Source organism: Pristis pectinata, chromosome 18, assembly GCF_009764475.1.
Source record: "Pristis pectinata isolate sPriPec2 chromosome 18, sPriPec2.1.pri, whole genome shotgun sequence".
Classification (NCBI taxonomy): Eukaryota; Metazoa; Chordata; class Chondrichthyes; order Rhinopristiformes; family Pristidae; genus Pristis; species Pristis pectinata.
The window spans coordinates 38,429,777-38,446,217 of NC_067422.1; the positions used below are offsets into that span (position 1 = coordinate 38,429,777).

The following is a 16,441-nucleotide window of genomic DNA, read 5'->3' on the forward strand; positions in this document are numbered from 1 at the left end:
CTTGAAAGCAGGTCCTGAGGCTTACATCAAGATGGCGCCGGAGGTGGCAACTCATTGCAATCTTCCCTCTGCAAATCTACTCATTAGTTCTACAATAATCACTCTACTCTTTTAAATTTAAATTCTATGTGTCTAAGGATTACCGATGTTCTTTTAAATCTTCTTACAGGGATGGCAATCTTCCGACCTCCAGGAATGACTGATCAACTAACCTGGACCCAGATGGAAATGACCAGCAAGGCCCAGGATGGGCCCGTCTACATGGAAGCCTGCGCAGGGCGAAGAGCTGACCCCACGGAGGCCCCCACCACCGAGACCCGACCCCCTGGACCCCACTGGAGCACCCGATGCTGAGACCCAAGGAACCGGAGTGAAGACCCGACCAGCGGGAGCGCCCGACGCCGACCCCCGTGTCCCGACCTATCCGGAGGCCCTTCCATTGGAGGCAGTGGAGTCCCGAGGCCCGACCTGACGCGGGGCCCGACCTGTGGGGATGCCCAATGCCGGGGTCTGACACCAGGGCCCCTCCGGATCAGAAGCCCAACCCTACGGAACACATAGGGCTGAGTATCAACGTCAAGGCCCCCCAGACGCCCCCATTTGCCTGCTGGGGCAAACCACTCCTCTTCAAGACCCTCAGACCTGTATGGGAACAACAACTTATCTCACAGGCCAGCTGAATCCATTCCAGGTCTTCCAAGCTTTTGGCACGTTGGTCTTCATAAATCAGGGCATTGAGTACAGGAGTTGGGATGTTATGTTGAAGTTGTAGAAGATGTTGATGAGGCCAGACTTAGAGTATTGTGTGCAGTTCTGGTCACCTACCTACAGGAAAGATACCAATAAGCTTGAAAGAGTGCAGAGAAAATTTACGTGGATGTTGCTGGGACTTGAGGACCTGAGTTACAAGGATAGGTTGAATAGGTTAGGACTTTATTCCCTGGAGCACAGGAGAATGAGGGGCGATCTTATAGAGGTATACAAAATTATGAGGGGTATAGATAGGGTGAATGCATGCAGGCTTTTTCCCATCAAGTTGGCTGAGACTAGATATCTTTATTAGCCACATGTACATCAAAACACACAGTGAAATGCGTCTTTTGCATAGAGTGTTCTGGGGGCAGCCCACAAGTGTCGCCACGCTTCTGGTGCCAACATAGCATGCCCACAACTTCCTAACCCGTACATCTTTGGAATGTGGGAGGAAACCGGAGCACTCGGAGGAAACCCATGCAGTCACAGAGAGAACGTACAAACTCCTTACAGACAGCAGCTGGAATTGAACCTGGGTCGCTGGCGCTGTAATAGCGTTACGCTAACTGCTACACTACCATGACTAGAACTAGAGGTCATAGGCTTAGGGAGAAAGGTGAAATATTTAAAGGGAATCTGAGGGGGAACTATTTCACTCAGAGGGTGGTGCGAGTGTGGAATAAGCTGCCAGTGGAAGTGGTGGATGTGGGTTCATTTGTAACATTTAAGAGAAGTTCGGATGGTATGGACTAGATGGGCCGAATGGCCTGTTTCTGTGCTGTAATGCTCTATGACTCTATGACTCTGTCTATTCTCAAGCAGTCACTTACCTTCCAGTCCAGATGAATCTGCCCCAGGTCTTCAAGTTCGGCCCAGAAGAAATCACTTACCTTCTAGTCCAGGTTAATCCGCTCCACGTCTTCCAGCTGATAAGTGATTGTCCTTAAGCAATCACTTACCAGCTTGCTCTGCTCCAGGACTTAAGTCGCAGCCACTTCCCTTGGAAGTGTGGTAAGAGGACTGGGCTGCAGATGAGACTGAAACAGCGTGGGTACAAGATTCCCAAACAAAACTGAGGGACTGCTGTGTGCTATGTCTCACCGAAATGTGGCTTACACCTGCCTCATCTGACTGTGCCTTACAACCTGAGGGGCTTCTCAATCCACCGAATGGACCGTACAGTGTCTGCCGAATGGCACATTCCAGGCTGCAGAAGTACGTGCTGAGGGACGCACTGAAGCTGGGTGCAGCCAGTGCAAGGGCTCGGTGGGGAAGGACGACAGTTTAGGGTTCTTCTGCCACAGGAGAGGGAGGGGTGGGGTCAGGTGAGGAAGCCCCTCAAAAGTTGTAAATATGGGATTGGGGTATCACCCCAGGGAGCCACACATGTGGCATCGGTGCTGTGTTTTTTATATATAAAAAGGTAACACAAAGAAGGGAACTGTACACGAATGTAAAGGTTTGAACTGTTTTATTATTGTATATAGTTTCTTTTATTATGAATAAAGATTATTTTGTTAAAAAAAAGTTAGAGGCAGAGGGGTCTGCCTCTTAATCAACACCTCGTGGTGCTTGGACGTGACGGTCCTGGCAAGTTCCTGCTCATTCAGCCTAGAATATCTAATGGTGAAGTGCCACCCATACTACCTGCCATGGGAGTTTACTTCAGCTTTCCTGATGGCAGTCTACAGTCTACCCCAGACGGACATGAAAGCTGCTCTCAATGAATTATACTCTGTGGTCAACAGCCTTGAAACAGGATACATTGAGGCCTTCTTCATTATTGCAGGTGACTTCAACCAGGCCAACCTCAAGAGTGTGTTGCCAAAATACTACCAGCACATCTCCTGTCCCACCAGGGGCCTAAACACCCTTGATCATTGCTATACAACCATCAAAGATGTCTTCTGAGCCACCCCACGCCCTCACTTTGTTAAATGTGACCACAAAGCTGTGCTCCTCCTCCCTACATATAAACAGAAGCTGAAAGGGGAGGATCCAGTACAGAAAGTCATACAGTGTTGGTCTGAGGAAATAGATGAGCTTCTACGCGACTGCTTTGAGTCAGTGGACTGGTCCATGTTCAAAGCTGCTGGCCTAGATGAGTATGTCACCACCATCATGGATTTTATCAGCAAGTGTGTTGAGGACTGTGTACCAAAGAGGATAATCTGGATGTTCCCAAACTGGAAACCATGGATGAACCGGAAGATCCACTCCCTACTGAAGTTGGGGACTACAGCATTCAAATCAGGTGATTCTGACCTTTGCAAGAAATCGAGATACGACCTCCATAAAGCTGTCAGAGACTCCAAGAGACAATACCAGTCCAAAATCGAGTCCCAGGCCAGCAGTCAGTTGTGGCAGGGCTTACATGCTATAATGGGCTATAAAACAAAATTGCATAATCAAAGACCCCACCCACCCGGGACATGCTCTCTTCTCCCCTCTCCCATCAGGCAGAAGATACAGGAGCCTGAGGGCACGTACCACCAGGCTCAAGGACAGCTTCTACCCCACTGTGATAAGACTATTGAACGGTTCCCTTATACAATGAGATGGACTCTGACCTCACCATAGTGTACTGCACCTTATTGCACTGCACTGCACTTTCTCTGTAGCTGTGACACTTTACTCTGTACTGTTATTGTTTTTAACCTGTACTGCATCAATGCACTCTGTACTAACTCATTGTAACTGCACTGTGTAATGAATTGACTTGTACGATCAGTTTGCAAGACAAGTTTTTCACTGTACCTCGGTACAAGTGACAATAATAAACCAATACCAAATAATGGTGCGAATATAGCAGTGTCCCGGACCTGATTGACAGCTGGCTTCACTGAGAGCCCCGCCTCTTCCCCGTCACGTGGCCCCGCCCCCTTAACCAAGGAAACGCCGGGTTGCTCCGCCTCACTTGGCCCCGCCCCCAGTCCAGGCCGGGTCCCTTCACCTAGGAAACGCCGCCTCTCCCCGCCCTTGCCGGCGGGCTGTGTGATGGTGCGGCGCGCCTAGTAGGCGGCAGTGCGTGTGGGACCGGGCTTGTGGAGCGGCCGATCCAGGCTACGTTCTGCTCCCGGCCGCTGTCCGCTGACGAAGATGTCCCGAAAGGAGCCGCTGCTGGGCGCCCTGAAGGGTGAGTGCGGTCCGGAGTGAGGCGGAGCGGCCGGGACAGGGGGCAGGGGGCCGGGGCTGGGGGTGTGGAGGGGGCGGTGGAGTAGGTGAGGCGTGGGGGCGTGCCCGGCCTGGGGAGGTGGGCTGCTTGTCTCTGGTCGGGGTGCTGGGGTCCAACTCTCACCTTCCCATTTGCGGGACAGGTGCAGAAACTCCAAACCATCAGGGCGGGGAAACTTGATGAAAACTTCTTTCGGTATCTCCAGTGTCAGGGTGGCGAAGGCTGGTTCCATGCCAGATACGTGAACTATTTCTGTATAATCTATGTTGAGGGAACGTGTTTGTACAGGACAGTAGACTCTCAGCTATATTTTTCTTATTATTATCTTACTGAATTTTATTGAATAAATCAATTCTGCCAAAAATAAATTGATTGCAGGCATAGCAGTGGAAGAAGTTTGATTTTTGGGATGTTTGTATTCTTGGGAATTGGAGACTTTCATACAATTAGTATTTGCAATCACAATACTAAAGAAAATATTTATCTGAAGCAGTAGGCTATAAATTAATGAGTCATGTTTGAATTACACTTCTGTTGGAAGACCTTTGTGTTAGCAACTCTACAGTGGCCTCCATATATACGTCATCTTTATCTTGTCTGGTATTATCTTGTGTATTTTGTTTTGCATTCCTTTTTGTGTTGCCTCCCTAATTCAGAATCAGAATGAGATTTATTATCACTGACATATGACGTCAAATTTGTGTTTTGTGGCAGCAGTACAGTGCAAAGGCATAAAATGACTTTAAATAACAAAAATAAATGGATTTACTTTTCTACTATTTCTGCTTTTTTCCATTCCTTGTGTTATTATCTCTAACTGCCTCTCACCCCCTCTTCACACCACACCATATGCTCTCCACTTATCTTTTCCTGGCCTCAGTCTCTCTACACTTCTCTCCCACCTAGTTATAGAAACAAATAGGGCCTGTATTCAGAAACTTGTCCATATGAAGAATGAATCATAGAACATTTATGACACAGAAGAAGGCCATTTATCCCAGTGTGTCTATGCTGCTCAAAAATGAGCTAACCAATCTAATGCCAACCTTCAGCCTCCATGTCCAGGTGGAGTATGAGGAGGGTTTCTGCTTCTATCACTCTTTCAGAAATTTACTCTTCTATTTTCCTTGGACTATTTGGAGTGCACTCCCAACAGTGTAATAGCCCTTTTTTGTTCTTCATTTCATCCCGTATGGCCTTATTGGATGATTATTGTAACCTATCATCGCTTCTCTCAGTAGTGATTCTTTCTTGAACTAATAATGCCGGATACTATTAAGTAATAATACCACCTTTTCACTTTTTTGATCCCCCCATTATCTTGTTTGAAAACCGTGTAACTAGGAATGTTAAGATTCTAGTCCAGTCCCTCTCTTTCTGTAATAGCTGTAATATCATGCTTCCAAGTGTGTATCAGTGCCTTTAGCTGCCTCAGTCACCGTACTTCTTGCATTATACTGATAACATTTAACATTAAACCCTATCCAACAGCTTGAGCAAATCTACCTGCAAAGATTTTGGTCCTGGCCCAAGATCCTCAGATCATGTCCCAATGTCCCAGGAATCTAAAGCCCTCACTCCTGCACTATTTTTCCAGCTACACATTCATCTGTAGTATCTTCCCCTTTCTGCAAAAAAAACTGTAGCATGGCAGCAGGAGTATCTGGAGATTATGACTGTTTGAGGTTCTGCTTCTTAGTGTTTTCCCCGGCTCCTCAAAATCTTCCCACAGGACCCTAACATTTTGTTACAGATAGTCATAGAGCATGGAAATAGGCTGTTCGGCCCAACTGGTCCATGCCAAGCACAGCATCCTCCCTGCTAGACCCAGTTGCCTGCGTTTGGCCCAACTCTCCCTCTCTCTTCCACATACCTATCTAAGTGCTTCTTAAATGTTGCAGTTGTACCCGGCTCAACCACTTCCTCTGGCAGCTCTCTCCAGGTACTCACTACCCTCTGTGTAAAGAAGGTACCTCTCTTTTAAATCTCTCCCCTTTTATCTTGTATCTGTGCCTTTAGTTTTGGGGAAAAGACCATCCTCCTTATCCATACCCCTCATGATTTTATAAACTTCTATGAGGTCACCCCTCGCTGTCCTGCGCTCCAGGGAATAAAGATCCATCGTGGCCAAGCTCTCCCTATAATTCAGGCCCTCTAGTCCAGACAGCATCCTTGTAAATCTCTTTTGTACTCTCTCCAACTTGACAATGTCTTTCCTATAACAGGGTGACCAAAACTGTACACAATACTTCAACGACTTGTAAACTACAACATAATGTCCCTACTTCTCAACTCGATGCCCTGACTGATGAAGGCCTGCATGCTAAATGCCGCCTTTGCCACCCTGTCTACTTGCGCAGCTGCTTTCAGTGAAATATGCACTTGCTCTCCTTGGTGCCTCTATTCTACCACACTCGTCAGTGCCTTGCCATTTTTCACTGTACAAGTCCTACCCTGGTTTGACTGTCCAAAATACATCACCTCACACTCGTCTAAATTGAAATCCATTTGCCATTTCTCAGCCCATCACCCTAACTGATCAAGATCTCTTTGCAATTCACTATCGACAAGACCCCTAATTTATTAGCATAAGCAAACTTGCTAATCGTGCCATATACATTCATATCCAAATCATTTACGTAAATAATGAATAACAAAGGTCCCAACACTGATCCTGGGGCATCCCACTAGCCACAGGCCTCCAGTTGGAGATTGACTTTTAGCCATCAGACTCTGCTTCCTGTCATTGAGCCAATTCTGAATCCACCTCGCTAGCTCCCCCTGCATCCCATGCAATCTAACCTAGATCAGCCTGCCATATGGGACCTTGTCAAAGGCCTTACTAAAGTCCATATAGACGACATCCACTGCCCTACCTTCATCTATCCCCTTAGTTATCTCTTCGAAAAAACAATCCTGACAATTCCTGATCGGGCCTTGGCTATCCAAGTGATGGTAGGTCTTGTCCCTCTGAATTCCCTCCAGTAACTTCCCTACAACTGAAGTCAGGCTTACTAGCCTGTAGTTCCTTGGCCTGTCCTTGCTACCCTTCTTGAACAACATTAGCCACCATCCAGTCTTCTGGAACTTCGCCAGTGGCTAACTACAAAACAACTATCTCTACAGGGGCCTCTGTGATTTCTTCCTGGCCTCCCATAAGGTCCAGGGGTGCACTTGCTCAGGCCTTGGGGATTTGCTCACCTTAATGTGCTTCAAGGCTACAAATATCCCCTTCCTCATAATAATCAAAGACCCCAACCACCCGACTCATTCTCTCTTTTCTCCTCTGCCATCAGGTAGAAGATGCAGGAGCCTGAGGGCACGTACCACCAGGCTCAAGGACAGCTGCTACCCCACTGTGATAAGACTATTGAACAGTTCCCTTATACGATGAGATGGACTCTGACCTCACGATCTACCTTGTTGTGACCATGCACCTTATTGCACTTCACTTTCTCTGTAGCTGTGACACCTTACTCTGTATTGGTTTATTATTGTCACTTGTACCAAGGTACAGTGAAAAACTTGTCTTGCATACCGATCGTACAGGCCAATTCATTACACAGTGCAGTTACATTGAGTTAGTACAGAGTACATTGAGGTGGTACAGGTAAAAACAATAACAGTACAGAGAAAGTGCAGTGCAATAAGGTGCAAGGTCACAACAAGGTAGATCATGAGGTCAGAGTCCATCTCATTGTATAAGGGAACCGTTCAATAGTCTTATCACAGTGGGGTAGAAGCTGTCCTTGAGCCTGGTGGTACGTGCCCTCAGGCTCCTGTATCTTCTGCCTGATGGAAGAGGAGAGAAGAGAGAATGACCCGGGTGGGTGGGGTCTTTGATTATGCTGGCTGCTTCACCAAGGCAGCGAGAGGTAAAGACAGAGTCCAAGGAGGGGAGGCTGGTTTCCGTGACGTGCTGGGCTGTGTCCACACTTCTCTGCAGTTTCTTGCAGCCCTAGGCAGAGCAGTTGCTGTACCAAGCCGTGATGCATCCAGATAGGATGCTTTCTGTGGTGCATTGATAAAAGTTGGTGAGTGACAAAGGGGACATACCGAGTTTCTTTAGCCTCCTGAGGAAGTAGAGGCGCTGGTGAGCTTTCTTGGCCATGGCATCTACATGATTTGACTAGGACAGGCTATTGGTGATGTTCACTCCCAGGAACTCTCGACCTCAGCACCATTGATGTAGACAGGTGCATGTACACTGCCCCCTTTCCTGAAGTCAATGACCAGCTCTTTTGTTTTGTTGACATTGAGGGAAAGGTTGTTGTCATGACACCATTCCACTAAGCTCTCTATCTCCTCCTCGTACTCCGACTCATCGCTATTTGAGATACGGCCTACACGATGGTATCATCTGCAAACTTGCAGATGGAGTTAGAGCAGAATCTGGCCACACAGTCCTGAGTGTATAGGGAGTAGAGTAGAGGGCTGAGGACGCAGCCTTGTGGGGCACCAGTTTTGAGAATAATTGTGCCGGAGGTATTGTTGCCTATCCTCACTGATTGCGGTCTGTTGGTTAGAAAGTCAAGGATCCAGTTGCAGAGGGAGGTGTTGAGTCCTAGGTCCTGGAGTTTGGTGACAAGTTTGCTTGGGATTATTGTATTGAAGGCAGAGCTGTAGTCAATAAACAATAGTCTAATGTAAGTGTCTATACCTTTTTGTTTTTACCTGCACTACCTCAATGCACTCTGTACTAACTCAATGTAATTGCACTGCGTAATGAATTGACCTGTACGATCGGTATGCAAGTCAGGTTTTTCACTGTACCTCGGTACAAGTAATAATAAACCAATGCATATGATCCAAGACCTCACTGCTTATTACCCTCATTTCTTTGGCATCCATGATACTTTCCTTAGTAAACGCAGGAGAAACAGACATTAAAAATTTGTGCCATCACCTGCGGCTCCACACATAGGTGGCCCTAATGGTCTTTAAGATAAGCTAAGATATCTTTATTAGTCACGTGTACATCGAAACACACTGTGAAATATATCTTTTTGCGTAGTGTTCTGGGGCAGCCCGCAAGTGTTGCCACGCTTCCGGCGCCAACATAGCATGCTCACAACTTCCTAACCTGTATGTCTTTGGAATGTGGGAGGAAACCGGAGCACCCAGAGGAAACCCACGCAGACATGGGGAGAACGTACAAACTCCATACAGACAGTGGCCAGAATTGAACCTGGGTTGCTGGCGCTGTAAAGCGTTATGCTAACCGCTACACTACCTAGTCTCTGCCTAGTCACCCTTTTACTGTTAATGTAACTGAAGAACCTTTTGGGATTATCTTTAACCCTGCCTGCCAAATCCATCACGTGCTCTCTTTTTGTCCTCTTGATTTCCCTCTTAAGCCTGGTCTTAAACTTTTTATATTCGTCGAGGGATTAATTCATACCCAGCTGCCTAAATGCAATGTGCGCTTCCTTCGTTTTCCTTACCAGAGCCTCGATGTCTTTCGTAAGCCAAGGTTCACTGAACTTGGTATGTTTATCCTTCACCCTAACAAGAACATGCTGCCCCTGGACTCTTGATATGACTTTTTTTAAAAGCCTCCAACTTGCCAACTGTTCTTTTGCTGTTAAATAGTCACCCAGTCAACCCCAGCTAGATCCTGCCTAATACCCTCAAAGTTGGCCCTGCTCTAGTTCAGGACTTTAACCTGTGGACCTGTTCTATCTTTTTCCATAACTATTTTAAAACTAATAGAATTATTGTCACTGGACCCGAAGTGCTCCCCAACTGCCACTTCAGTTACTTGGCCTACCTCGTTCCCTAAGAGGAGGCCCAGTATTGATCCTTCCTGAGTAGGTTTTTCTATATATTGCGTGAGCAAACTGTCTTGGACGCACCGCACAAATTCCACCCCATCCAGGCTCTTTGCACTGTGGGTGACCCAGTTGATACCAGGAAATTTGAAATCTCCCACTGGCACTACCCTACCATTATCTGCTCCTCAAGTTCCCGCTGACTGTTGGGGTGGTCTGTAATATAGCCCTACCAAGGTGACCATCCCCTTATTTCTAAAGTCTACCCAAATGGCCTCGTTAGATGATCCGTCAATAATATCCTCTCTAAGCACTGCTGTTATGTCTTCCCTTATCAAAAAGGCAACACGCCCTCCACTCTTACCTGTTTCTCTGTCATGCCTAAGGCATTGGTATCACAGAACATTGAGCTGCCAGTCCTGCCCTTCTCTGAATCATGTTTCTGCTGTGGCCACACTATCTCGGTCCTTAGAGGCAATTCACACCCTCAGTTCATCTGCTTTACCTGTTAAGCTATGTGCATTGAAACAGATGCAATTTAAAGTAGTGGCCCTATCTGCCCTTTTACTGTAAACATGGCTATCCTGATCGCTGGGCTTGCACTCTTTGATTGCTGCACGTACCCCTGTCTTCTCACTGACTTTGCTCTCTTGAGTCCCACCCCCCCGCCAATCTAGTTTAAACCCTCCCTGGTGGCAAAAGCAAATTTTCCTGCAAGGATATTAGTCGTCCTCTGATTCAAATGCAACCTGACTCTCTTATACAGGTCGTCTCTACTCCAGAAGAGATCCCAATGAACCAAGAACCTGAACCCCTGCCCCCTGCACCAGTTCTTCAGCTAGGCATTCGTCTGGCGTATCTTTGTGTTTCTGGACTCACTAGCACGTGGCACCAGGAGTTAATACCAGTTGATACAGAAATATGTTGATACCAGTGTGGATTGTGTCTTTGGGATGTTCACCCTCTTCCTCCAGCATGTTCTTTAACCATTCAATACCTACCTGAGCCTTCAGCAATAACAGTTTGGTTTACAATGAAATCTGCATCTCAGAGATGCCTGTCTGCTCCCCTTTAACTGTTGGTCTCCTGACCATTCTCCCTTTCACCCTGTACAGCTCGGGCATTTAGAGTGCTATGGTCTTGCCTCTGGCTACACTCCTGGGAAACCCCCTCCCTCATCATTATTCAGAACTGAATACTGGTTACAGTGTAGGAGTCTCCTGACCCATCTTCCTGCCCTTTTCCTCTGTCGAGCGGTCACCCAGTCCCCTTCTGCCTGTACTCTCAAGTCATAAGGTGACCAACTCATGAAATGTACAATCTGTGGCGACTCACCGTCTAGTCGGGCGAACCGGCTCGGCAGTCGGGTCGCGCGGCGTCAGAGCGACGAGGCCCAAGTTGGCGGCGGGCCTCGTCTTTCCGAGCGACGGGGAGAACCCGCGCGCGGGAAAGTCCTGATGACGTAGGACTTACGTCATTGCCGGTAGTTTTGGGCGGGAACATTCTCCCTTAAAGGGCCCGCGCAAGGCGGGAAAATAAACCAGTTCTGTTTGGCAATCCTCCGAGTAGAGTCTTGTTTTATTCCGCAGTAGCAACCGCTACATTGGTGACCCCGACGGTCCAAACGGCTTTTGGACCCGCGAAATGGACGGCAGCGCAGCAGCCAACGCAGTGGCCCTCAAGCTGCCCACCTTTTGGTCACTTCGGCCCAGCGTCTGGTTTGACCAGGCTGAAGCGCAATTTCACCTTCGGCAGATCACCTCCGACTCCACGAAGTACTACCATGTGGTTAGCTCTCTGGACCAGGAGACAGCCGCCCAGGTTGGAGACTTCATCCAGTCGCCTCCGGAGGAAGATAAGTACCCGGCTTTCAAAGACCTTTTGATCCGGACCTTCGGCCTCTCCCGTCGTGAGCGTGCCGCCCGCCTGCTTCATCTGGATGGCCTGGGGGACAGATCCCCATCCGCCCTAATGAATGAGATGCTGGCATTGGCCGAGGGACACAAGCCATGCCTGATGTTCGAACAGGCCTTCCTCGAACAGCTCCCCAATGACATCCACTTGTTGTTAGCTGACGCCGACTTCAGCAACCCCCTTGAGGTGGCCGCCCGGGCAGATGTCCTGTGGAGGGCCAAGCGCGAGAGCGGTTCGTCCGTCAGTCAAATCACCAGGCCGCGAGCCCAACGCCCGCCTCGCCCGGCCCCAGCAACCGAGCAGCCACGCCCCAGGAACGCAGATGATGACACGGGTGACCAGCTGTGCTTCTACCATCAGAGGTGGGGTGTGGAGGCCCGTCGATGCCGCCCACCCTGCAAGTTTCAGGGAAACGCCAGGGCCAGCCGCCGCTGATGGCTACGGCGGCTGGCCGCCGACAGAGCCTCCTATTCGTTCAGGACAAGAAATCTGGACGGCGTTTCCTCGTTGATACTGGAGCGGAGGTCAGTATTTTGCCCCCGACAGGCCGCGACACTCGTGACAGGCCACCAGGTCCTCTACTCAATGCCGCCAACGGTACAACGATGCGGTCTTTCGGCACCCGTACGCTTCAATTACACTTTGGCGCCAGCCATTTTACCTGGACCTTTACCCTTGCCACCGTCGCCCGACCACTCCTAGGAGCCGATTTCCTTCGGGCCCACAACCTGTTAGTCGACCTGCGAAGGAAGCGGTTAGTCCACTCTAGCACTCTCCGGACCTATCCCCTGGGAGAAATCAGCGCACCAGCCCCGCGCCTGGACTCCATTTCCCTTTCTGGCGACGATTTCGCCAAGCTCCTAGCCAAATTCCCATCGATTTTGGCACCTTCGTTTACAGATTCTAGGCCCATACACGGGGTACGACACCACATCATTACCACAGGGCCACCCCTTCATGCCCGTGCACGACGATTACCTCCAGACAAGTTCCGCCTGGCAAAGGAAGAGTTCCGTCACATGGAGGAGCTGGGGATTGTTCGCAGGTCAGACAGCCCCTGGGCCTCCCCCCCGCACATGGTCCCCAAAGCCACCGGAGGGTGGAGGCCCTGCGGCGACTACCGCAGGCTGAATGACGCCACCACCCCGGACCGCTATCCCATCCCTCACATCCAGGACTTCGCAGCGAACTTACACGGGGCCCGCATCTTTTCCAAAGTGGACCTCGTTAGGGGATACCACCAAATCCCGGTCCATCCAGATGACGTCCCCAAAACTGCGATTATCACCCCATTCGGCCTGTTCGAATTCCTTCGGATGCCGTTCGGCCTTAAGAACGCCGCGCAGACCTTCCAGCGGCTGATGGACGCGGTAGGCCGAGACCTGGACTTCGTGTTCATTTACTTGGACGACATACTGATCGCCAGCCGTAAGCGCCAGGAACACCTTTCCCACCTCCGCCAGCTGTATTCCCGCCTCCGCGATTTCGGCCTCACGATCAACCCGTCCAAGTGCCAATTCGGACTTTATCGATTTCCTCAGCCACAAAATCACCAGCGACGGGGCAACACCCCTACCCGCCAAGGTGGATGCTATCCGCCATTTTGCCCGCCCCGACACAGTCAAAGGCCTACAGGAATTCCTTGGGATGGTCAACTTTTACCATCGTTTCATCCCTGCAGCAGCCCGTATCATGCGCCCTCTGTTCTCGCTGCTGGCTGGTAAGGGCAAGGACATCACCTGGACTGACGAGGCTGCGGCTGCTTTCGTTAAGGCCAAAGACGCCCTGGCAGATGCCACGATGCTGGTACACCCCAGGACTGACGTCCCGACTGCCCTCACGGTAGACGCGTCCAACACCGCGGTAGGTGGAGTACTGGAACAGCTACTCGAAGGCCGCTGGTAACCCTTGGCATTTTTCAGCAAGCACCTTAGACCGCCCGAACTGAAGTACAGCGCTTTTGATCGGGAACTTCTAGCGCTGTATCTGGCAGTCCGGCATTTCCGATACTTTCTAGAAGGCAGGCCTTTCACCGCTTTCACTGATCATAAGCCTCTGTCCTTTGCCTTCTCCAAAGTCTCCGATCCCTGGTCAGCTCGTCAGCAGAGACATTTATCCTACATTTCCGAGTTCACAACTGACATTCAACATGTCTCCGGAAAGGATAATGTCGTTGCTGATGCACTTTCCAGACCAACCATCCACAACCTATCCTTGGGTGTCGACTACACGGCCCTAGCTGACGCACAGCAAGCCAATGACGAACTGCCCAGCTACAGAACCGCAGTCTCGGGTCTGCAGCTCCGAGATTTCTTGGTTGGTCCAGGTCAGCGGACCCTACTTTGCGACGTTGCGACTGGTCAGCCCCGCCCTATAGTCCCTGCAGCCTGGCGGAGACGCGTTTTTGACTCGGTACATGGGTTGGCACACCCGTCCATCAGATCTACTGTCCGACTGGTCGCCAGCAAGTTTGTCTGGCATGGCCTGCGCAAACAGGTCAGTGAGTGGGCCAGGACTTGTCCACACTGCCAGACGTCAACAATCCAGCGACACACCAAGGTCCCACCACAGCAGTTCGAGCCTACCCGTTGGAGGTTCGACCATATACACGTCGACCTCGTGGGCCCTCTGCCGGTTTCAAGAGGAGCCCGGTACCTCCTTACCATCGTGGACCGGTTCACGAGGTGGCCTGAGGCAACCCCCCTGACTGACATCACAACTGATTCCTGCGCCTGGGCGCTGCTCACAACTTGGGTCTCACGTTTTGGCGTTCCGGCCCACATCACTTCAGACAGAGGCACCCAATTCACTTCCAGTCTCTGGGCTGCATTAGCGAACCTGCTCGGGACGCAGCTGCACACCACCACGGCCTACCATCCTCAATCAAACGGGTTGGTGGAACGTATCCACCGCCATCTGAAATCGGCCTTGATGGCTCGCCTGAAGGGCCCTAACTGGGTTGACGAGCTGCCTTGGGTCCTGCTCGGCATACGCACTGCCCCCAAAGAAGACCTCCGCACTTCGTCAGCTGAGCTTGTATATGGGGCGCCACTAGTTGTCCCCGGGGATTTCATACCTGCCCTTCGGGACCAAGGGGAACAACCCCCAGCAGTCCTACAAAGACTGCGCGAGAAGCTTGGCGCCTTGGCCCCGATTCCCACCTCACGGCACGGTCAAGCCCCATCCTGCCAGCCCAAGGAACTACGGGACTGTAAGTTTGTTTTCGTTCGCAGGGGCACACCTCGGGCGCCATTGCAACGACCATATGAGGGACCGTTCCGAGTCATACGGAATAACGGATCCACTTTTATTTTGGACATTGGAGGCAGGGAACAGGTTTTCACGGCGGACCGCCTCAAACCGGCCCATTTGGATCCGCAACAGCCTGTCGAGGTTGCCACACCGCGACGCAGAGGCCGCCCCCCTAAGCGGCCGCTGGCACAGCCCACGGACCTTGGGGACTGTATCGCCGGTTCTGGGGGGGGTTGTGTGGCGACTCACCGTCTAGACGGGCGAACCGGCTCGGCAGTCGGGTCGCACGGCGTCGGAGCGACGAGGCCCAAGATGGCGGCGGGCCTCGTCTTTCCGAGCGACGGAGAGAACCCGTGCGCAGGAAAGTCCTGATGACGTAGGACTTACGTCATTGCCGGTTGTTTTGGGCGGGAACATTCTCCCTTAAAGGGCCCGCACAAGGCGGGAAAATAAACCAGTTCTGTTCAACAATCCTCCGAGTAGAGTCTTGTTTTATTCCGCGGTAGCAACCGCTACAAATCTATGAGACACTCAGCAGTGCTTGTGCTCCAAAACCCAGAGGTTGTCCTTTCCCCAACTGATGTCACTTCCTGCATCCACAGTTGTCTAGGACGTGGAGAGGATCCTGCAGTTCCCACATGGTGCAGGATGTGCATCCATAGAACCATAGAAAAATACAGCACAATACAGGCCCTTTGGCCCACCATGTTGTGCCAACCTTCTAACCACACCTAAGACTATCTAACCCCTTCCTCCCACATATCCCTCTATCTTAAATTCCTCCATATGTTTATCTAACAATCTCTTGAACTTGACCAACGTATCAGCCTCCACCGCCACCCCAGGCAGCGCATTCCATGCACCAACCACACTCTGGGTGAAAAACCTCCCTCTGACATCTCCCTTGAACTTCCCACCCATTACCTTAAAGCCATGTCCTCTTGTATTGAGCATTGGTGCCCTGGGAAAGAGGCGCTGGCTGTCTACTCTATCTATTCCTCTTAATATTTTGTATACCTCTATCATGTCTCCCCTCATCCTCCTGCCCTCCAATGAGTAAAGCCCTAGCTCCCTTAGTCTCTCCTCATAATCCATACTCGCTAATCCAGGCAGCATCCTGGTAAATCTCCTCTGCACCCTCTCCAACGCTTCCATATCCTTCCTATAATGAGGCAACCAGAACTGGACACAGTACTCTAAGTGTGGTCTAACCAGAGGGCTGAGGTGCCCTGCCATGCCTCTTTCTGATTAGACTAGCTCACTAAGCAGAAAGAAGAATAATTTAATTAATTCTTTAAATATAGAGCTGCACCATTGTGCTTGCCTCTCTAAAGTCACTCACTTGCCACACACTGTACTCAATGGGCACTGCATTCTGTTCAGGTCCATTGTTGTTGCCCACTGTTAAATCCAATACGAGTGTGTTAGGTTTGACTCGGAGTTGGACAATGGTGTTTTTAGGTTTTGTGGGCTGACTGAGGTCTTCAAAATGATAATTGAATTTGATGGAGATGGGGGAAACAACTTCCTCACAGAAAGGAAATAATAGTGTAGCTTTACCGAGCATTGTGGAAGG

At 50.2% G+C, this 16,441-nt stretch overlaps 1 protein-coding gene across 2 annotated transcripts in view; it reads left to right on the forward strand.

Annotated features, from left to right (window-relative positions):
- The first annotated feature begins 3,672 nt into the window (after positions 1–3,672).
- The window catches only part of si:ch211-250n8.1 (uncharacterized), a 75,286-nt gene continuing 62,517 nt past the window's right edge, over positions 3,673–16,441 (forward strand). Inside the window, exon 1 of one of the 2 annotated variants that reach the window (XM_052033188.1) lies at positions 3,673–3,889. In XM_052033188.1, the coding sequence (XP_051889148.1) occupies positions 3,853–3,889 (37 nt within the window). In that variant the 5' untranslated portion in view covers positions 3,673–3,852. The remainder of the gene's footprint in view (positions 3,890–16,441) is intronic. The other variant, XM_052033189.1, reaches the window with a different exon arrangement.